The 22,890-nt window shown below is 33.7% G+C and overlaps 1 protein-coding gene and 1 long non-coding RNA gene across 4 annotated transcripts; one reads left to right on the top strand and one right to left on the bottom strand.

Annotated features, from left to right (window-relative positions):
* Nucleotides 1–406: 406 nt before the first annotated feature.
* Nucleotides 407–3,393, top strand: LOC107877953 (probable pectinesterase/pectinesterase inhibitor 13). Its single transcript, XM_016724785.2, has 3 exons — nucleotides 407–1,915; nucleotides 2,012–2,166; nucleotides 2,657–3,393. Exons 1-3 carry the CDS (start codon nucleotides 747–749, stop codon nucleotides 3,352–3,354), a joined length of 2,022 nt encoding a protein of 673 aa, XP_016580271.2. The 5' UTR covers nucleotides 407–746; the 3' UTR covers nucleotides 3,355–3,393.
* On the bottom strand, nucleotides 2,007–21,567 carry LOC107877954. Of its 3 annotated transcripts, XR_007042793.1 has the most exons (6): nucleotides 21,264–21,477; nucleotides 17,619–17,701; nucleotides 15,540–15,637; nucleotides 15,331–15,380; nucleotides 2,584–3,028; nucleotides 2,009–2,138 (listed from the first exon to the last, which is right to left on the bottom strand). It is a non-coding gene; the product is annotated as an uncharacterized LOC107877954 (long non-coding RNA). The 3 variants fall into 3 exon arrangements; XR_007042791.1 differs by having other exon boundaries at nucleotides 15,540–17,701; nucleotides 21,264–21,485; XR_007042792.1 differs by lacking the exon at nucleotides 2,584–3,028 and having other exon boundaries at nucleotides 2,007–2,138; nucleotides 15,540–17,701; nucleotides 21,264–21,567.
* Nucleotides 21,568–22,890: the final 1,323 nt, after the last annotated feature.

Here is a 22,890-nt window from a genome sequence, read left to right on the forward strand (position 1 = left end):
TATTGTGGCGGATTTTATCCCCAACAATAATTATCTTCTCAAACTGTTTGAAGCATGTAACATGCGAAGTGCTCTTACTCCAAATACTGAGGATAGAAATCTTTGACTTATAATTCAAGTGACCCAACAATTCCTGAAAATACTTCGTCGAAGTTGTTTGACAAGCAATTCAGAATTAGCTTCAAGATTAATAAAACACGAAAAGAGGAACAACAGCATGTTAAATTTACTTCTTTATTCATGATTCTTACCCTCGCCTGTCGTGGAAAAACATATAGGAAAAAGTTCTCTTTTAACCACCTAATTAAATATATTATTTCCTTGAGGCAAATATAAAGTGTGCGTATGTCTATATTGTGTTAATTAGATAAAATGATAGGTGTCAAAGGAAAAGCGGCAATCGAATGGAATGGAACCTTTTATGGGGTTTTGAATGGAAAGAAAAAACATCGATCACCCATTATTTAGGAAGTTTTAACTGTCTGGACTCCAAATAACAATTCCTAAAATTTCTCTACTCCAGACTTCTTTTTCCATTTCCTACAGAAATTATGGTTGTAAAATTTACACACTCAAGTGAGTTTGATGAATTTTCAAGTTCCAGCGAATAATAGGAAAACACAGAGGCTAAAAAAATAACAAAGAAAGCACCAAAGAAAGCTCTCGGTGTAACCATCTCTGCCTTGGCTTGGGATCCAGGGCAGAGATCTTCCTAATCTCTGTCTCAATTCCGGACTCAATCCAAAATGGCGTTTCAAGATTTTGATCAAATTTCAGAGCGGAGAAAGCTCGAAAGGCAGCAAAAGATGAAGAAGAGGATCATGATTGCAGTTGTATTACTCCTCCTCATCCTTGTTGCTGTTGCTGCTACTGTCGTCTATTTTGTTGTGTTTAAGAACAAGACCGATGATGCCTCAGCTAATAAATCTAACAAGCACGCCTCAATGCCCCCTCCAAAAGAACTAACCATCCCTGCAACACCACCTCCTAAGACTGATGCATCACCACCACCTTCTCCTTCTAACGCTGATTCAGCACCGCCTTCCAATGAAGGTTCTGATGCCCCTCCGCCAAAGGAGGATGGTGCTGCTGTCCCTCCACCAAAGAAGGATGGTGCTGCAGCATCACCGGCTGGGGATGTAGCACATCCTTCACCACCAGTAGATGGGGCAGGAACTCCTGCTCCATCACCCCAAGAGGATGATAATGCAGCAGCCCCAGCCCCTTCACCCCAAGCTGATGGAGCTTTAGGAGCAATATGTGCAGCCACAGATTTCAGTCAAAGTTGTGGGGACATTCTGTCAAAAGTTTTACAAGCGAATGCCTCTGGCGCTCAACCCACAGATCTTCTCAAGGCAACCGTGTCTGCTGCTGTAGATGAGATTGCAACCAGCATTGATGCACTAGGAAAAATCAACAAGGATATCCCAGAGAAGACCGTCGCTTATGAGGATTGTATGGCCCTCCTTGCTGATGCCAGAAAAGACTTGAACGCTTCCATTTACATGCTTGATGGCAGCATTAATGATGCCACCACAATACCAGCTGAACTCAATAACAAGTTAAGTGCCGCCTTGACATACCAAGGCATGTGTGTGGATGGATACCCTGAAGCAGACCAATCCACCGTGCAAAGCACCCTGAAGAAAGCACAGGAACATACTATCAATTCTCTTGCTGTTGTCTCAGGGTTGTCATCATCCCCGCAACAAAATAATAGTGTTAAGAGACGTCTTCTTACAACACGATTAGGTGCTCCAGCATGGATTAATCTAGATGATCGAAGAATGTTGGATGAAGAAGAAGTCAAAGGTATGAAGGCATTTATAAACATCACTGTTGCAAAAGATGGTAGTGGTAATTTTAGTACCGTAAATGAAGCTGTAAAGGCAGTTCCTCAAAACTTTGAAGGAAGGTACAAATATTTACTCTATTCTTTTACAAACTTTATCATGCAAATAGATGGGTACATCTATCTTTTTCATTTTCTTATATCATGATGACAATGCAGGTTCTTTATCTATATTAAAGGAGGAGTTTACCAAGAGAATGTAGTTGTGTCACAAGTCAATCTTACATTTATTGGAGACGGATCCCAAAAGAGTATCATCACTGGGAGCAAAAACATTGTGGATGACCTGACAACATACCAAAGTGCAACTGTTGGTAAGTGTTTAAAATAAATGGAGATAGGTTGCCAGCTACGGACTTTATAGGAGAATCGTTAATAATTAAACATATTTTATGGTACAAGAGTATATTTACATAATCAAATTATTTAAAGGATAATCTCATGTAACTGTTACTAATGAAAAGTGACTAGAAAATATATATGGTGAGTGGTTGCTACTATCGGGTAAATTACATTACTAATGTATATGCCATAAGTTAATTAATTCTACCATGAGAAACAATCTCTTTAGAGATTTCTAGTAGTTGATTATCCTTTCATTCTTGTCCTTCTAATATCTAATGAACGAAAAGATTAGTGGTCATTTTGTTGATAGTTTGGTATAATTAATCTCAGGAAACAAGTTACAGCATTTAATTGACCGTATAGAAATATAATGAATGCCGCATTACTTAGTGCATTTCCTTTGTTGCATCACATTATCAAGTCAGTGTTATTCCTTTTTTTCCCCTCCGTTTGGTGCAGTTATTTCAGGAAATGGATTTCTTGCATATAAGGTAGGATTCAGAAACACCGCAGGTCCTGAAAAATTACAAGCGGTGGCTCTCAGAGTCCAAGCTGATCATGCACTATTTATGAATTGCCGCATGGTAGGTCACCAAAGCGTGATCTATGCTCAAACCTATCGACAGTTCTACCGTGGATGTTACATCACTGGCACAGTCGATATCATCTCAGGCAACGCGGCCGCTGTGTTCCAAAACTGCCAATTTTACCTAAGGAAACCAATGGATAATCAAAAGAATGTCATTACTGCACAAGGAAGGTCGCACAAGCGCCAAACCACAGGGACCGTCTTGCAAGGCTGTAGCATTTTTGCAGACAATACGCTTCAATCTGAAAAATCAAAGTTCAAGAGTTACTTGGGTCGACCAATGAAGGAATACTCGAGGACGATTGTAATGGAAACAGACATTACTGATGTGATTGATCCAGAAGGATGGGAGGCTACTAGCGGGGACTATGCGTTGAGCACTCTGTATTTTGCGGAATACAGCAACAGAGGCGCTGGATCCGAAACAGGCTCTAGAGTTAAATGGGCTGGATATCAAGGTTCAATAAGCAAGGATGCTGCTTTGAATTACACTGTTGAATCCTTCTTACAAGGGCAAACTTGGTTGAAGGAATACGATGTTCAAGTTCGTTTTGGCCTTTCCAACTAATCATCATCATCATATTAAATTAATCTTTCTTCCTCTTTATTCCATGCAAATTATGATCGTCTTAAACTTAGTGATCTTTAATTTAGTTTGTTCATAATTATCTTGTAAAAGTGGTGAACTATCTGCGCTCACGGGAAAAATTTTTCTATACGTACGTGCATTATTAAAGAGAAGATATATATGTGTGTGTTCACACGCGCGTGGGGCGGATTTTTGGAGCTTGCAGGTGCCAAGCATATGTGTCCATTAGATCAATCTTGGGTTTGGGTTCAGCAAAGTATACAAAGAATTGTTGGGTTATTAAGAGGTGTGAATGAAAAATAAAAAGAAGGTGTTTTTTTCGGAAAGACATAAAAAGAAATGATGCAATTTGAATAGGCACCTTTGCGGATTGAATGATTATGACCTTTCAAATGGTTGTGACTTTTCTAAAAAGTTGCACTTTTTTTTTGAAGAATTGCACCTTTATGAAGAGGTGCACCTTTCTGAACCATTGCTTCTCTTCGTTAAGCAACACCCTTGATGGCTATAAATACATGAATTTTTCCCCAGGTAAAGATAATTTTTAGAGTTGAAAAAAGTTTTCTTCTTAAAAACTCTCTTGTGATCATCCAACTGCTGAATTCGTTCGAAGTTTTTGAAAGTTTGAGGTAACGCTACTTTCAGAAAGTTAATAATTTTATCCTGGGAGGAAAGATTCCATAACCTCAGGTACTTGAAGTGAATAAATTCCTTAAAGACACACCATGAAGTCGGTGGACTTGGTTCTTAAATTTCTGCTTCATCTTCATTCCTTAATAATTGATAAACACTTCATTTGATAGTTCATTTGATTATTCATTTGAACTTGTATTTAAAGGTGTTGAACTTCATTGTAGTTCTTGAAAACTTATTCTTGAACTTAATTGAAGTTTGTATAGAAAACATACAGATTTTGTACCCGCCAGAACAACAATCTTATGGAATTTCAACTAATCTGTATTGTTTGGTTTTATTGCTTTTCAGTAAAAAGTTTCAGCTTCATATTAATAGTTCTTCAACTATTTGAACTTGTGTTTGAAGTTCTTGAAACTTTATTTTGATAGCTCATAAGCTAGTTGAACTTGTGTTGAAGCTCTTAACATTTAGTTTTGCTATTTTTCAGAAAAATAGTTTGAACTTCATTTTGTTGATGTTTATAAGTTGGGTTGAACTTATTGTTGAAAGTTTAAAGTTGTAAATACGGAGTTTAAACTTTATTTGATTGTTCATCTGTTAATTTAAACATGTGTTTGAAGTTATAGTTGGAAAATATAGATTTTACCAAACCCGAGAAAAAAAACAATTTTAAGAAAATTATAAAAATATTTATTTTTTGTGCTAGTTTGGTGAAAGAAAAAAAATTATCATTATTTATAAATCAAGTATTTGGTTAATCTGTATCGGGTCTGATTTGATGGAGACTAAAATCTTTTGATTTCTACTCCCTCGGTTAGAAGAATATAAAAATTTCATTGAGAAATCAGTGTGAAAATTCGGTTTGAAGAATATAAAAACTTTACCGATTCGTTAAAATATTTGTATTGGTTTGTGGAGTTTAAAACCTGTTGGGGTTCACCCGTTTGAATTTGATTCTTATTTGAAGTCATAAAAACTTTGTCATGTTTCATCTTTCATTCATTTGATGATTTGAAGATATAAAAACTTCATTATGGACTAGAAACAAGTTGGCTAGAGATTAAAGTCTTTATTGTTAGTATTTTGAAATACTAAAGAGTATGTCAGAGATCGATAAAAAATGACGAATGAAATTGAACAACAAATTGATTTGATTGTAAATGATGTTATCCCAACGGCAACCAATGTTCCGTCATTAAGTCGTTCAGGTATTACTCTAGCAATGAAAATGGAAAAGAAATTAGAAAAATACTTTGTTGTGAACTTCAAAGAATGGCGACAAATGATTTCACTTTGCCTGGCCAAACTTGAAATGAAAATATTCACAAGTATAAATCCTCATATTCCAAAAAAAAATAATGATTGAAAATCAATTGTCTAATCTGAAAGATCTTGTGAGTCATTTCAAGATAGACGAGGATAAGGAGTTGAATGAAAAATCATCAATGATGGTTGCGAATTATGTTAAGGATGATGCTCCAAATAATAAGAAGATGAAGAAGTCTTCTGGACAAGAGAAAGAACAGAATAAGAAAATGTTCAAAGGAAATTGCTACATTTGTTGTGATGTTGGCCACAAAGCTCTAAATAGTCAAGTTCTAAATAAGAACAAGAAAAGAGATTAGATAAACATATTGGAAACAACTAGAAAGATTGAAAATTTATGTGATATAATCACTGAAAGCAATCTAGTTGGATATCCAAATGAATGGTGGTTTAGTTTAGGAGTTACTAGACATGTTTGAGCGGACAAAGAAGCTTTTGCTACTTATGATCCCATTGGTCCCAAAGAAGTGATCTTCATGGGAAATAACTCAACAACCAAGGATGAAGGAATTGGGAAGGCATTCCTAAAAGTGACTTTTGGCAATGTGTTGACTCTCAACAATGTTGTCCATATTCCTACTATTAGGAAGAACTTAGTGTCGATAACACTTCTCATTAAAAATGGGTTAAGTGTGTGTTCATTTAGAGAAAATTGTAATAAGAAAGAATGAAGCATATGTAGGAGAGGGCTACCTCAATGAGGGTCTTTTCGAACTTTGTGTAATTGTTATTGAAATGAAGAAAGCTGAAGGTTCTCATTACTTGCTAGAGTCAAATAATTTGTAGCATAGTCATTTAGGATATGTCAATTATAAAACCTTACAAAAATTGATTAGTTTGAAAGTATTGCCTAAATTTGAGTGCAATAAATAAAAGTGTCAAATATGTGTGGAATTTAAGCATGCTAAGCATCTGTATAAGTCTGTTGAAAAGAATTCTAGTCTCTTAGACTTAATCTACACCAATATTTATGATATGAAGTCAACAACATCTCGTGGTGGGAGAAGTATTTAATAACTTTTACTGACGATTGCACTAGGTACTGTTATATCTATTTGTTGAATAATAAGAATGAAGCAATAGACATTTTTAGACAATACAAAACGAAAGTTGAAAATCAGTTAGAGAAAAAGATCAAAATGATAAAAAGTGATAAGGGTGGAGAATATGAATCTCTTTTTACGGAGATATATGTAGAGAATGAAATTGTCCATCAAACTACTATCCCATATTCACCTTAATCAAATAGAATTACGGGAAGAAAAAATCAAACCTTAAAGAAAATGATGAATGTCTTACTTATAAGTTCAGGTTTACCGCAAAACTTGTAGGGAAAGCTATCCTTATAGCTAACCAAATACTCAATAGAGTGCCCCATAGTAAGAAATTATAAATTCCATATGAAAAATGGAAATAAAGAAAACCCAACTTGAAATATTTCAAAGTGTGGGGTGTCTAGCGAAAGTTCAAGTTCCTATGCCTAAAAGGGTGAAGATAGGACCTAAGACTATGGACTATGTGTTTATAGGATATGCTAAAAGTAGTAAAGCATGTCGGTTTTTGGTTCATAAATCCGAACATCCGAATATCAATGAAAATATGATAATTAAATCAGATAATGTTGAGTTCTTTGAACACATTTATCCATATAGAACTAGACATGTACAGTCTAGTGAAGGGTCTAAACGACCTCGAGATGAACCAAGCGAGAATGTACATAATGATAAGAATCCAAGACATAGTACACATCAAAGAACATCAACTTCGTTTGGATTGAATTTTGTAATATTTTGTCCTAGAAAATGAGCCTCAAATATTTAAAGAAGTGATGTCGTCTTCAGACTCATCCTTTTGGAAAGAGGCAGTCAAGAGTGAGATTGATTCAATCTTGAGCATCCATACTTGGGAATTGGTTGATCTTCCTCCAGAAAATAAACCTTTAGGTTCTAAATAGATCTTCAAAAGGAAAATGAAAGCAGATGGTACTATTGATAAATACAAGGCAAGACTTGTAGTAAAAGGCTTCAAATCCAAGGATAACGTCAATTTGGATGTTAGTTATCTTGGCAGTGGTATATGGTCTTGAAATCCATCAAATGAATGTGAAAACAACATTCCTAAATGGAGAATTGGAGGAAGAAATTTACATGGAACAACTCAAGGATTTTGTGGTTACTGGTAAAGAAAAGAAGGTGTGAAAACTTGTTTAGTCACTTTATGGACTAAAACAAGCACCCAAATAGTGTCACGCAAAGTTTGACCAAACCATGTGCAAATGGGTTTAAGATAAACGAACGTGATAAATGTGTTTACATTAAAGACACTACAAATCACAATGTCAATATTTGTTTATATGTGGATGACATGTTGATCATCAGTAGAGATATTTCTGACATAAATGCTACAACACGAATGCTTGAGAGCAAGTTTGATATGAAAGACCTTGGAGTTGCGGATGTGATCTTAGGAATAATAATCCATAAAACTCCACAACGATTGGCATTGTCACAATCTTATTACATTGAAAAGGTACTTGATAAGTTCAAGTATTTGGATTTCGGTATTGCCAAGACTACATTAGATGTGATCTTTGTACTTCAAAAGAATGAAGGTGAAAATGACTCACAGTTGGACAACGCAAGAGTGTTGGGATGTTTAATGTATATCATGAACTGTACATAGCCAGACATAGCATGTGCTAATAATAAATTAAGTTGGTACACGAGTAATTCCAATAAAACTCATTGGATGGAAATGAAAAGAGGTTTGGGGTATCTTAAATACACTCAAGACTATGTTTTGCATTATAATAAATATCCAATGGTAATTGAAGGATATAGTGATGCAAATTGGATCTCCGAATTGAATAAAGTAAAATCCACGAATGGATATGTATTTACTTTAGGTGGAAGAGCAATCTCCTAGAAATAGTCCAAACAGACATGTGCCCGCTCTATAATGGAATCTAAATTTATCGCATTAGATAAAGCCAGTGAAGAAGCTGAATGGCTCCAAAAATTCTTGAAAGATATTCCTTATTGACCCAAACCATTGGCATCAGTATGTATACACTGTGATATCCAAGCGGTCATAGGTAGGGCGGGGAGCATGATGTATAAAGGTAAATCTCGTCATATAAGATGGAGATATAATACCTTTAGATAACTACTCTCTATTAGAATTATCACTGTTGACTATGTGAAGTCAAAGGATAAGCAGATCCACTTACAAAAGGCCTATCTAGAGAGGGAGTTGAGAGAACATCGGAGAGAATGGGTCTATGGCCTAGGATAAGTCGGCATGACAGTAACTCTACCTAGCAGACTGGAGATCCCAAGAGCTAGGTTCAAGGATACCTAAAAAAGTTGTTAATGATGGTTTAACATTGTCAATATACTCAATCCATTCTCATGATATAGACAATGTTTAGGAAACAACAATAAGGCTTGTGGTGTGAAGCTTTTTAATGGTTATCCAAATTTGGCAGATTTGATCAAATAGTTTAATCTACAGGATTGAACATTTAGAAATCACCTATGTGAGGATGAAGTGGAAGCCACTTCAAGGATAATATTAGTAAAAGTCTATTCTCTACGCTTTCATAAAACCAGGACGTGTTCATGGCTGAAATGAACAAAATCGTAAGAACTATAAACGGTAAAAGACTAGTTGTGTGAGATGTATTGTCTAGGTATACATTAAAATTCGATGGTTCAAAGATATCAAATCTACCAATTGATCGAGTGCATCCGATACATGTTCACTACGGAAAGTTCAAAGGAAAATCCACTTATCCAGATGCAATCAATCTTTGCTTGTTGATCACATACTTGCCTGTAAATTTTTAATAAGATATCCATTTTCCATTCATGTGGAAGATTGTTGGATTTCTGAGGTGTGAATGAAAAATGAAAAGGTAGTATTTTTTTTAAAAAAGATGCAAAAAGAAAGGATGCAATTGAAATAGGCACCTTTTCAAATTGAATGGTTATGAAATTTTCAATAGTTGTGACTTTTCTAAAGAGTTGAACCTTTTTTGAAGAGTTGCAATTTTATGAAGGAGTGCACCTTTTTGAACCATTGCTTCTCCTCTGTCCTCTGTTTTCTAATACTTATGGGTGCCGTATTTATGTTATGTAATCTAATTCTGTGCTTTACTATGAGTTTGTGTGGTATCTCGTGACTTGAGCCGGGGGTCTATCGGAAACAGCCTTTCTACTTCTTTAGAGGTAGAGGTATGGACTGCGTACATCTTACCCCCCCAGACCCCACTAGGTGGGAATACACTGGGTTTGTTGTTGTTGTTGTTGTTGCTTCTCTTCATGAAGAAACACCTTGATGGCTATAAATACCTTAATTTTTCCTCAAGTAAAGATAATTTTTAAAGTTGAAAAAAGTTCTTCTTCTTAAAACTCTCTTGTGATCATCAACCTGTTGAGTACGTTCGAAGTTTCTGAAAGTTTGAGGTCCTGCTATGTTCAGAAAGTGAACCATTTATCCTGAGAGGAAAGATTTCATAACCTCGGGTACTTGAGGGGAATAAATTCCTTAGGGATACAAAGTGAAGTCGGTGGACTTGGTTCTAAATTTTTGCTCCTACTTCATTTCTTAATAATTGATAAACACTTCATTTGATAGTTCATATGATTATTCATTTGAACTTGTATTTGAAGGTGCTGAACTTCATTGTAGTTCTTGAAAACTTATTCTTGAATTTTGTTTGAAGTTTGTATAGAAAACATACAGATTTTGTACCCGCCGAAACAACAAGAATAACTTTTTAATATTATTATTGACATTATAAATATGTCATTAATTACTAATTTTCCTCGATGATAAGTTATCATATTTTGATTATGGCCAATAATGACATCATTATTTATATGTTCTATGACTAACAATTTATTTTTTATTTGCTTCATAGATAAAAATGCTCTCTCCGCACTTAATTTGTTAGGGTTTTTGCTCTAATTTTCTTACCAAATTTAAGTTTTAATTTTCATAGAAGGAAAAAAAAAGTAATACCATAATTACTTTTACTTTTCCTAAAAGGAAAATATAAAACTTTTCCATAGTTGGTTAACCTCTTTCTTGGAGGAAAGATTTTGAAACTCTATAAATAGAAGACCGCTCTTCTTATACCATAACACAATAGCATCCACAATGTAGTCATTAAAGAGTCTTGTTTAGGGAGAGATTTCTCTCAATAAGTTTAATGTTTTTCAGTATCAGATTTTCAATATGTAGGTCTTTTGACCAAATTATAAGAGACCTAATTATATCAATAATATTATATTTTAGTTTAGTTTTCTTTGTCATCTGATTTATCATCTCATAATTTGCAACTAATAGCTTCCACATGACGCTCTCTTGATTTCGAACCCAACAAGTGGTATCAGAGCCTATGGTTTAAAGACCCAGTGGTTTGGTGAAACGAGGTTGCAGACAAGTTCAAGACGGTTCTAATCAATTTTAATGATAATGAAGACTTTTATCCAACTACATGTGGAGATGAAGTTTTAAGCATATTTCAATATTCCTGCTGTTGCATCTTTAAAAGTAAAAATAAGATATTTTTTAAAACCAATTTTTAACCCATAATATTTTCAACTTTATTTTTAACCATGGCAAGAGGCAGTAATGAAGATTATGTGAAAAATCAAAATTATACATATGACATGAAAAAGACGGATCGAGTCAAGAAAATCAAGCCAATAAAGGAAGATTTGTTAGATTTTTACCCTGATTTTCTTACCAAATTTAAGTTTGAATTTTCTTAGAAGAGAAATAAAAGTAATATTATAATTACTTTTAGTTTTCATAAAAGAAAAATATAAAATTTTTCCATATTTGGCTAACCTCTTTCTTGGAGGAAAGGTTTTGGAACTCTATAAATAGAAGAGCCTTTTTCTCATGTCATAACACAATAACATCCACAATGTAATCATTAAAGAGTCTTGTTTAGGAGGAGATTTCCCCCAATAGGTTTAATATTTTTCAATATTAGATTCTCAATATGTAGGTCTCTTGACCAAATTATATCAATAATATTATATTTTTAGTTTAGTTTTCTTTGTCGTCTGATTTATGATCTCATAGTTTGCAACTAATAGCTTCCGCATGACGCCCTCTCGATTTCGAACCCAACAAAATTTTGTTTGTGTAACACTCTACTAGTGAAGTTATGAAAATGAAACAGTAGGTAAATATTATTTGTAATCAGAAAAGTATCATCCTTTCATCAAAGATTATTACTCCCTTCGTTCACTTTTACTTGTCAAATTTTGACTTGACACACCATTAAGAAAAATAATTAATAATATGACTAGTTTATCATAGTATCCCCTACTAAATAATATTTATATTGTATCTTGAAATTAATTTGGAGAAAAAAATAATTAATGCTAACGGTAAAATAGAAAAAAAAAGTTGTCTTTCTTAATATGTAAAAAATGATGCGTAAAAGCAGAAATTCAATTAGGAAATTACTAATTAGAAAAAAAACAGGAATTGATTAAAATTTAATTAAAAAGTTATCAGACGGGTAGGGATCGATCCCTCGTCTCCAAAGAGATATCCGCAGTCTTTTGCTTGTGGCACTAAGTAGGATCCAGAATTTTTTCTCAGGGGTTCGAAAAATGAATTAAAAACAAAAATTAGACAGCCTACATATTCCAATGAGAATTGAACCTACAAAGTGAGGTTGGTACATGAGACCCGAGTAGCACAGCTCAACACCACTAAAATGTCTCAAATCTTTGGTTTAAATGGTTCAAAATTAATATATGTATCAAAATATAGATTTTCTACCATATATATACAACTTAATTTTTTGTCGAGGAGGCTATGGTGAACCACCTGAAAATCACGTAGGTCCGCCCCTGACGCCAATGTGTCTTTTGATTCTTTGAGTGCCACTTTAATAATTTTACAATATATATATATATATACCAATGTATGCATAGAGTTTCAACAAAAGTTTTCGGGCGTTGTGGCACCCCACGGGCTTAATGGATCCGTCTTTGTGTGTGTGTGCGCACGTGTTAAATAATTATTGTAAATCTTACGAAAAATACTCCATCATGAACACTTGTAGAGAATTTTTCAAAGATTAAGGCGTGCTTTTGTTTACTGTCCTTGAGGATATTTCACGTGGTGTGGGTGTATTCCCCATGATTCAATAAGATTTTTTTTATATAAACTAGGACCCAGAATCTAACAAAGATTTAATCAAAGAGAAAACCCGACACCAACAACACAATATTATTGAGAAGATCTCTTTCATCCCTTCGATGAAGGAAAAGAACATACTTATATATACAAGTTGAATAAGGGTATATACTATATATCTTCTGTTATCAAAATGATAACTGGTAGTCATCAAGATTTTGGGTGAGTTTGGTACAAAGGAAAATATTTTCCTAGAAAACAAGTTAATTTCTTACTTGTTTTCTTATGTTTGGCTGGCGGATGAAAAATATTTTTCGAAATATATTTTTTACTGTTTGGTTGGGGAGGGTAAGAAAAAAGTTTAAATTCTTTTAGAAAAAACTAAATATTTTTTAGAGGGAGCAGGGGTTTGAGTTTTGCGTTAGGGAGAATGAGGTAAGAAAAAAATTTGAATATAATTTTTTTGAATGAGGGGTGGTAGGGAGTGGGGTTCGAGGTAGAGGAGTGAGGATGGAGTAAGAAAAAAATTAAAAATTTTCAAAAAATAAATTTAAAAAATTTATTTATTTATTTTGGGGGCGGGGGTTTGGTAAGGGTGGGCGGTCAGGTAGGGGGTAAGAAAAATTTGATTTTTCTAAAAGAAATATTTTATTTTTTGGGGGGGGGGGGGGGGGGGATAGTGGTTTTGATTTTGGGTAGGGAGATGTGGTAAAAGAATTGAATTTCTTTTGTATGGGGTTGGTAGGGGATGGGGTGGGGGTCGAAATAGGCATGGGTGAGTTGTATGAATATTTCAACGTAAGAGTAAGGTTGAAAGAGAGTTTTGAAAAATGCTTTCCTTTAGAGGTAAGTCATTTTCCTTAGATTTGAAGAAAATAAGTTGATTTGAAAAATATTTTTCAAAACTTTTAAGTCAACCAAACATGAGAAAATTAAAACATATTTTTCAGAAAATATTTTCCTTCGTACCAAACACACCCTTTAAGTAATGCACCAAGAATACAAAATATACTAAAAGTCAATAATGACTAGTTAAGACACAATTATATTTTAGCAATTGATCATTTCATAAATGTTTCAAACGATCTTGGTCATTGGATCAATATAATGCCCATCTATATATAATAATAAAAGAGAAATGAGATACGGTGATGTGGCACCTCTCTTTGATAAAGGATTTTATTTATCTTTTTTTTTTTTGAATTTTTTCCATTCATTCTTTTAATTAATCAATTTATTTACTAATTTTAAAACTATCATATTTATTATAATAATTATATATAATGAGTTACAAGAAATCTCAATCTATTAATATTTTCAACTTAAATTACACGTCTCCTCAACTCTCATTTACTTAATTCATATAGTTAATTAGTCATCCTATAAATAACAATCACCTTTGAAATTGTTGAATGCCCATCTTCAATTTCTACTTCTTCTTTATTTACTTTTTTTCTTATAATATAATTATGATGATTATTAAAGTAGTATCTTTTGATGATAATATACATATTTTTGTCTGTTTGTTATCAAAATTGGTGGATCAGGTATGGGCATGAGGAGCAAAGCCATGGTATAATCTTTTTATTGATTTAATTTTTGAATACTTGAAATTTCCTATATTGGAGTTATTTGTGTTTAATGAAAAAGTTTTTTTTATTCTCACTTTTCTCTGATTGTTATGTGTCAGCAAAATTCAGGTTCAGCTAAGATCTCATAGTTACGACAAGAAAATATTAATAAATAATTTTAATATTAAAAATCTTAGAAATAGTCATGAAAGTTAATCACGAGGATCAATTTTTTACATTTTAGTGATGCCCAAGAAGATCTATTATAAAGTTTATCAATAAATAAATGTTGTATATATTTCATCTCTGAAGAAGTCGAGTCATTCATATATCCTAAAAAAAAAATATTACTTACAAGTTATAACATTATTGCCAATGACACTAATTATTATTGTATTAAATCATTAGAAATAATAATTACCTATTAAGTTGTTGAATAATCATTTCATTTTCTGCTTCTTCTTTATTTGTTTTTTTCTTCTTAGTATCTTTTATCATTTTCCATTTCATTTTAAGGTTTTAGATGTTTTAAATCATTTAAGCTTTATTGATATTATTTATAAATAATATTGATTTGATTGGAAAGATGAATAAGACTACATTATATATTTTAGTTTTATAAAATATGAATTAACTTTGCTATTCGAGCACTTTATAAAATCACAAATATCTTGTTTCATTTCTACACATACAAAGCCAAAAACTAATTTGTTCTTTTTTTTTTTGTTTTATGTTATTTCCCTTACATTAGTTTACTTTATATTAAAAATTCTAAGAACTTCTATAAAATACTCTAAACATCATGCTCATGGTTCTTCTCCCCTCTCCTTTAATGAGTTTTTATTAATGTCTGTTAATGTTACAAAAGTAGGAGAAAAAAATATTTTTATTTTTATTGTTTAGAAAAATTAAAATCTCACATGAATTAAGTTACAAATTTATTTAAATAATGTATCTCATTTGTATATTTTGTTTCAAACCCTAGCCAGCTCTGGAAAAATAGGAACCTAGTTTTGCCTACACGTAAAGTCATCGGTAACAATGGTCGTGGTGGCCGGTGGCCAGCCTCCGTTACCGGAGACTGGTCAAGAAAATTTGATAATACCTAAACCTACTTTTGCAAACCTGTTACAAGCACATAATAAGATTATTAAACAGATTCCATTAAAAGAGATATCGTACTTGAATAGGGAGCCACGTATGATTTGGCATGAAGAGGAAGTAAATCAAATGATTATTAAGTAGGACTTACAATATGCAGTAATTGGAAAATTCTCATAGCGATGGCCAGATATTCCAGATCTGAGGAAATAAATTCCAAAGCAATGTGAGTTAAAGGGAGAAGTCAACATTGACATACTGAGTAATAGACATGTCTTAATAAGGGCTACGAAGATTGAAGATTATGTACATCTTTTATCAAAGCCTCAATTTTATATTACCAAGAATTACTGGTCATACCTTATGAGGACACTAAAATGGGATCCAATGTTCAATCCTGAGGAGGAAACAACTATTGTCGTGGCATGGATCTTTTATCCATCATTGCCTCCTAATTTCTTTGCCAAAAAAGTTGTATTCTCATTAGCGGCTGCGATTGGAAAACCTTTACAGGTGGATTTAGCAACACAAAATAAAACAAGATCAAGCTGCACTAGAGTTGAAGTGGAAGTTTATTTACTAGGGGAATTTCCTAAGAGGATCAATATTGGGATGCGTAAGAAGACAGGAGAAGTGGTAGAGAAATGGATTCCTATCAAATATGACTATGTTCCAAAGTACTGTACGGAATGTAAGTTACAGGGTCATAATAAGAAGAAATGTTATATCATTCATCGTGAATTGTATCCAAAGAAAGAAAAGAAGGAGATGGCTGAAACAGAAGAAAATATAGCACAGAAAGGAGAAGACGGGCAAAGAAAACAAAAACAACACAGAAGACAAAAGTAATGACAAGGACAAAGGGGAAGCAAAGTTTCAACAGCAACAAAGGAAACAAAGTAAAAGAAGGTGGAATCATGGAAGAAAACCTGAGGTGAGATGAAATCAAACTTCGAAGGACAAAGACATATCAGTGAATAAGAAGTTTGGGGCACTAGAGGAAAAGGTCACAAATCCTACTGGGAACAAGGAAAACATAGCTGGCCTGAGTAACGAAGCAGGTGAAAGGAATTAAATTAATTAGGAAGATAGAAGTGCTTTGAAGAGCAATAGAGAGAAGGACACTAAATCATCAACTTCACAGGCTGAAAGTGATAAAGCTATTAGCAAAGGAACACTGCAAGAAGAGTCATAAAGTTCAATTAAGGCTCAAGAACAGGCTGAGCAAGATACAATTGATTCAGTGGAGGTACAAGCAGAAAATCAGGAAAATGTAGACAATGCTAACAAAGAAGAAGATCATGTTTCAGATGTGGCAGAAACTGAATCACAAGTAAGGGGAGAAGTTGATGTACCTAAGCTTAAGAATATATCACAGCAGGAGAAACAGAACAAACAAGACCATGGAAAGGATGCGGATATGGAAGCTAACATAGATCAAATTGGAAGATATGGAGACCTATCTCCTAGACAAATAGGGCAATTGAAAAGTAGGAATAGTAAAAGTTTACAAAAACACTGCTGTCAAGTCTTAAATTAATACGAGTAAATCAGGCCTCTTATCCAGTAGTGATCAATGATTAACAAGATCCTATTTTAGAATATTAGATCAGTTAGAACTCAAAGTGCTTTTGAGCGGCTAATTGATCTCCACAAGAGGAATAATTATTCCCACATCGCTTTAATGGAACCCTTTTAGAGCCCATAAGAGTTAAAAGATTACAAAAGAAGGTTAGGTTTAGCAAAGGCCAAAGCAAATTTTTCTAATAAAATTTAGATTTTCTGGGATGAAGAATAGGAAGAGACTGGGACCACAAATTCCACACAGCAACTGACAATGGAATACAGATTGAGAGAAGGGTCAGATGTTTTTCAAGTAATAGCAGTGTATGGTAGATGTAGTCATTTGGAAAGATTAGAGCTATGGGATGATTTAGAGGACATTGCTAATAATACTCACATTCCATGTATTGTTGGGGGGAGTTTAATGTGATAATGAATGATTCTGAAAAATTAGGAGGACTTCCAGTCACTCAACATGAGACTTGATTTTATTCAATGCATGAATAACTGTGCATTAAATGAATTAAGATTCACAGTAAGCAGATTCACTTGGTGGAATGGAAGAATTCAAGATGATTGCAATCTCAAAAGATTAGATAGGGTTTTTGGCAACTATGAACTTATTCAGGTCATGCCTAATTGTGAAGTGACTCACTTGATCAATTCAGATCATGCACCTCTTCAGGTTATTAGGGATACTAATTAGGTCCAGGTAAAGAAATCCTTTAGGTTCCTAAATTTTTGGACTAAGCATAAGGATTTTCAAGAGATAGTGAAGGAGTCTTGGGAGGAAAACATACAAGGATCTCTTTTTCAGGTGGTTCAAGTAAAGTTAAAGAAGGTACAATCAGTTCTAGCTTCTTGGAGTAGAGAAACCTTCAGGGATATTTTTCAAAAGGTAGCCACTTTGGAAGATGTGATAAAGGCAAAGGAAGCACAGCTGGAAGTAATGACAACTCCTGCAAATAGAGAGAAATTAAGTAAAGCTAAAGCTGATCTAAAAAGATTAAGGAAGATAGAGGAGGAATATTGGAAACAAAAGGCAGGCATGCAATGGTTTACAGATGGAGATAGAAATAAAAGATTTTTTCATTCATATGTTAAGGGGGGAGGAAAAAAATGCAAGTGACTGAAATCCAAACATGTCAAGGCGATATTATCACATCACCTCAAAGTATTGAAGAGAAAGTTGTGAAAGTATTCGTGGAGTAGTTTAGAGAGCAACAGGAAGTTAATGATTATGACATGCTGAGTTGTATTCCAAAAAGGATTTTTGATGAAAAAAATACCAGAATGATTAGAATGCCTAAAGAATAAGAAGTAAAGCAAGTGGTAATGTCTTTGAATGGGGATAGTGCTAGTGGACCAGATGGATTTTCAGGACATTTCTTTCAGAGTTGCTGGGGTACAATTGGAAAAGACATTACTAAAATGGTGAAAGCTTTCTCCTGTAGTGCTGAATTACCTAGGTACATTACTCATACTAATCTTGTTTTGATTTCAAAGAAAGATGTAGTAAGTACCTTTGGTGATTTAAGACCTATTAGTCTAAGCACTTTTTGTAATAAGATTATTTCAAAACTGATACATATCAGAATAGTGGAGGTGTACCCTAATATCATGTCTAGCAACCAGGCTGGCTTTGTAAAAGGGAGAAGCATTACAGAAAATGTATTACTTGCTCAAGAGATCATTAGAGATATTAACAGAAGGAACAAGATGCACAATATTGTAATGAAACTGGACATGGCAAAGGCTTATGATAGGGTTTCATGGAAATACTTGGTAGAGGTTTTGAGAAGGTTTGGCTTAGATGAAAGACTCCTTGGCATGGTGGTAAGATTGATAAGTAATAATTGGTATTCTGTGCTATTGAATGGACAATCCTATGGTTTTTTCCAATCATCAAGAGGATTAAAATAGGGGGACCCTCTATCCCCAACCTTGTTCATTATCTCAGCTGAAGTCCCAGTAAGAAGTCTAAATGAGTTATTTAATGATACAGAATTCAGAGGATATGGCATGCCTAAGTGGAGCCCTGACATTAACCACTTATCCTATGCAGATGACACTATACTATTTTGTTCTAGACATTCATCCTCAATGAAGAAAATGATTGAAGTATTGAGGAAATATGAATATACTTCAAGACAAATGATTAATCTAGACAAAGATGTCTTTTATCTGTATGAGAAAACTCCTATTGTGGTAAGTAACAGAATAAAAAGGATTTCTGGAATAAAACAAGAAAACTTTTCTTTCACTTACCTTGGTTGTCCAATGTATTATGGGAGAAAGAATAAGGGACACTATGAGGATTTAGTGAAAAAGGTGATGAAGAGGTTAGCACTTTGGCAAAATAGACTTCTTTCATATGGAGAAAGGTATGTTCTAATTGCTCATGTAGTGCAGTCTATACCCATATATATTCTATCTACCATGAATCCCCCAGTGAGTGTAATTAATCAGTTACACAACAACAACAACAACAAACCCAGTGTATTTCCACTTGGTGGGGTCTGGGGGGTAAGATGTACGCAGTCCATACCTCTACCTCTGATGAAGTAGAAAGGCTGTTTCCGAAAGACCCCCGGCTCAAGTCACGAGATATCACACAAACACATAGTACTAATCAGTTACACAAGATCTTTGCAAAATTCTTTTGAGGGAATGCAACTGACTCAAAGAATAAACATTGGGTGTCATGGAAAGTAATGTGCTACCCAAAAAATAAAGGTGGATTAGGATTTAGATCCTTACATGACATGTCCAAGGCACTTTTTGCAAAACTTTGGTGGAATTTTAGAACATCCACATCATCAATATGGACCTCTTATATGTAGAATAAGTATTGCAAGAAGCTACATCCTTTATTGACTAAAAGAATTGGAGCATCACATGTATGGAGGAAAATGATTAGTATAAGAGAAGGGGTGGAATATCTTATTTGGTGGAAAGTAACAATTGGGAACTTAAGTTTTTGGTATAATAACTGGATAAAGCAGGATGCTCTATACTATGTAGAAGAAGAAATTTTTCAAGATGAAGAGATAGAGGTGAGTAAGTTCATCAGAAATGGAAGGTGGGACAGGCAGCTACTTTTAAATAGTGTATCTGAAGAGATGGTGGAATTGATAATACAGACAATAAAACCTTATATGGAAGGTCATGAAAATAATAAGCCATGGTGGAGGTGAAATACTAGTGAACAGTTTACTGTTAAGTTGTCTTGGGAAAACATCAGAAAGAAAAGGGAGAAAAGAAGGGATTATGACTATATTTGGAATAAGGTGTTACCATTCAAATATAATTTCTTTTTATGGAGGACCTGGATGAGGAGAATACCTACAGATGATAACTTAAAGAGGATGAGGATTGCATTGGTCTCAAGATATTGGTCTTGTGAGGATAAGGAGAAAGAAAACATGTCACATGACTTACTAATAGCCCCAATAGCTCTAAGGCTTTGGAGGCAATTTGCTATTTTTGCAGGTATCCAAATCAACAACCCAAGATTGCAGTAGATGATACTTACATGGTGTACAAGGAAACTAGCCTAAAAAATAAACAACATACTCAAAGCTGTCCCAGCTATCATTATGTGGACGTTGTGGGGAAGGAGGAATATTATAAAACATGGAGGGTCTTTATCATTTACAAGAATGGTGTTGCATATTCAAGAAGTGATAAAAGGGATGGTAAAGAAGCTATATCCATGGATTAAGCCGAGGGGTTGGACTTGGCCAGAGGTGGTGGACATTATGAGCAACTATAGGCCAAGATTTCATTATCAGAAGGTGTTATGGACCAAACCAGAACCAATAAAATTAAAATGCAACGCGTAGAGGCAACCCAGGAATAAGTTCATATGGTTTTTGCATAAGAGATGAAAGAGGTGATCTGGTATATGCTAGAGCTAAAGGTATAGGAATAGGCACAAGCACAGAAGCTAAAGCTATTGCAATAAAAGAATCATTAGAGTACTATCAAGAAAAAGGTTTTACAAACTTTATCTTGGAGACAGATTCTCTGAGCCTCAAACAGATGATTCAAAAACAATGGAAGATACCCTGGGAAATCATTGGTACTATGGAGGAGATTCTAATACTAGTTCAAGCACTAAACGCCGCTATTACACATACATTCAGAGAAGGAAACTCGGTAGCTGACTCATTAGCAAATGAGGTAATGGAATCACAATAAATACAGGAATACAATACATTTCATCAGCTACCAGAGAAGACGAGAAGACTTTTAAACATTGACAAAGATTAAATTCCTCATATCACGAGGAAGATCATTCAGCAGCAATAAACAACAGCAGCATCAGATATAATTACATGGTATTAAGTTCACTAATTTCATCATGGTTCAACGAATAAGTTTTAAGGATAAACACAAGCACAGTAAAGGGATATCAACAGTTGGTCAGAAAGACATTACATCTGTGCTATTTTTAGCTAGATCTAAGACACTAGCTACCAAAAATATTCACAAGAAGGGAGGAGTAAGGAATTTCACCAGCATCTTCAACCACCAAGCAGAGAGAAAGAGATTTTCAACTCCTAAACTGGGTATGGCCATCTGCGAACCACGACCAACTGTAAGAAGTGAAATTGATACGTACAGCTATGATGGAATCAGCTGGTACACAACCCACAGAAGTAGGGCTCGAAGCTGGGAACTCCACAGACAATATTCCGGCAACTCTTGTCCTAAATCCAACATTATTAGATAAAGGAAACTTTTCAAGTTCCTTTTGTTTTGGATCGGGTCATAGACCTGATTTTTGTTTTATGTAATTTGGTCCTTTGGGCCTTTTGAATAAAATGGTCCAACCTGACCCCCAAAAATTTGAATAAAATATAATTGTATATTTTGTTTATTGGACTGCTCCTCTTAGTAAATTTTTTAGAAAACAATTAGTATTTTATGTATAATAAAAATGAAAAGAATCAAAACATATAATTAAATAAAAGTAAAATCAACACAAAGACATAAGTTAGATTAATATAAAGATTATACTAAAATTATTTAGTTTAATTTAGTAAATGAATATGTAATGTTGTGTTGCTTCTTAGTTTTCATATTGTTGATAATTATTATTCAATTAATTAAGCTCTTTGATTTTTTTTTCATACTTCAACTTTCTGTTATCTTATTCCATAAAAATAATTCTAAACTTGACACCAAATTATAACTTTGACCTTAAACTTTGATGGTGCATAAATATGACCTTTAACTATTCAAAACTGCACAAATATGACCTCCAATTCTACGTGGCAAAACGCGTGTTCAACACGCAAAATTGGGCGCATCCATCTTAAAATCTAAGGGCATAATACATAAATATAACCTTAAACTTTGACAGTGCACAAATATGACATTTAACTATTCAAAACTGCACAAATATAACCTTTAAATGACTCTTCACTATTATTTTTTCATTATTTTCGGCTCAAAAATGAAAATAACATCTAATGTCTTTTGTCATTGTGGAAAAAGAGCAATATTAAAGATTTATTAATTAGGCGGGTCAGCCTCATATGAAAAAATCGAGCGGGTATGTATATATATTATAAAACAAAGGACGAATTTAAATTATATAATATATCTAAATATTATTTATTTAAATATTAAATTAAAGATGAAACTATACTAATAATAAAAAAATTATAGTTTTAATAAAACGTTATTAAATTAATGTTATTAAGGATAGTAGCAGTAGTATATTAAATTAACGTTATCAAATTAACGTAATTAAAATGTTATTAAATTAACGTTATTAAAACGTTATTAAATTAACAAGGTGCGGACCTACGTGATTGCCATGGGGTTCACCCGAACCCCCTCGGTAAAAAAATTACGTTGTATATATATAAGATAGAAAATGTATAATAATAATAATAATAATAATAATAATAATAACAACAACAATAATAATAAAAAAGACGTCGTTTTAACACAAAAAGCAAAACTTTGACAGTGCACAAATATGACCTTTAACTATTCAAAACTGCACAAATATGACCTCTCTCAAAGTTAGCCCTTTTAACGACGTAGCACCGTGTGATTGGATTACCTTTCCATGTAGGCGCGAGTGAGACTCACGCATGGGGTTGCAAAATCGAAGGTCATATTTGTTCAG

This window comes from Capsicum annuum, chromosome 7, assembly GCF_002878395.1.
Source record: "Capsicum annuum cultivar UCD-10X-F1 chromosome 7, UCD10Xv1.1, whole genome shotgun sequence".
In the NCBI taxonomy this organism is placed as follows: domain Eukaryota; kingdom Viridiplantae; phylum Streptophyta; class Magnoliopsida; order Solanales; family Solanaceae; genus Capsicum; species Capsicum annuum.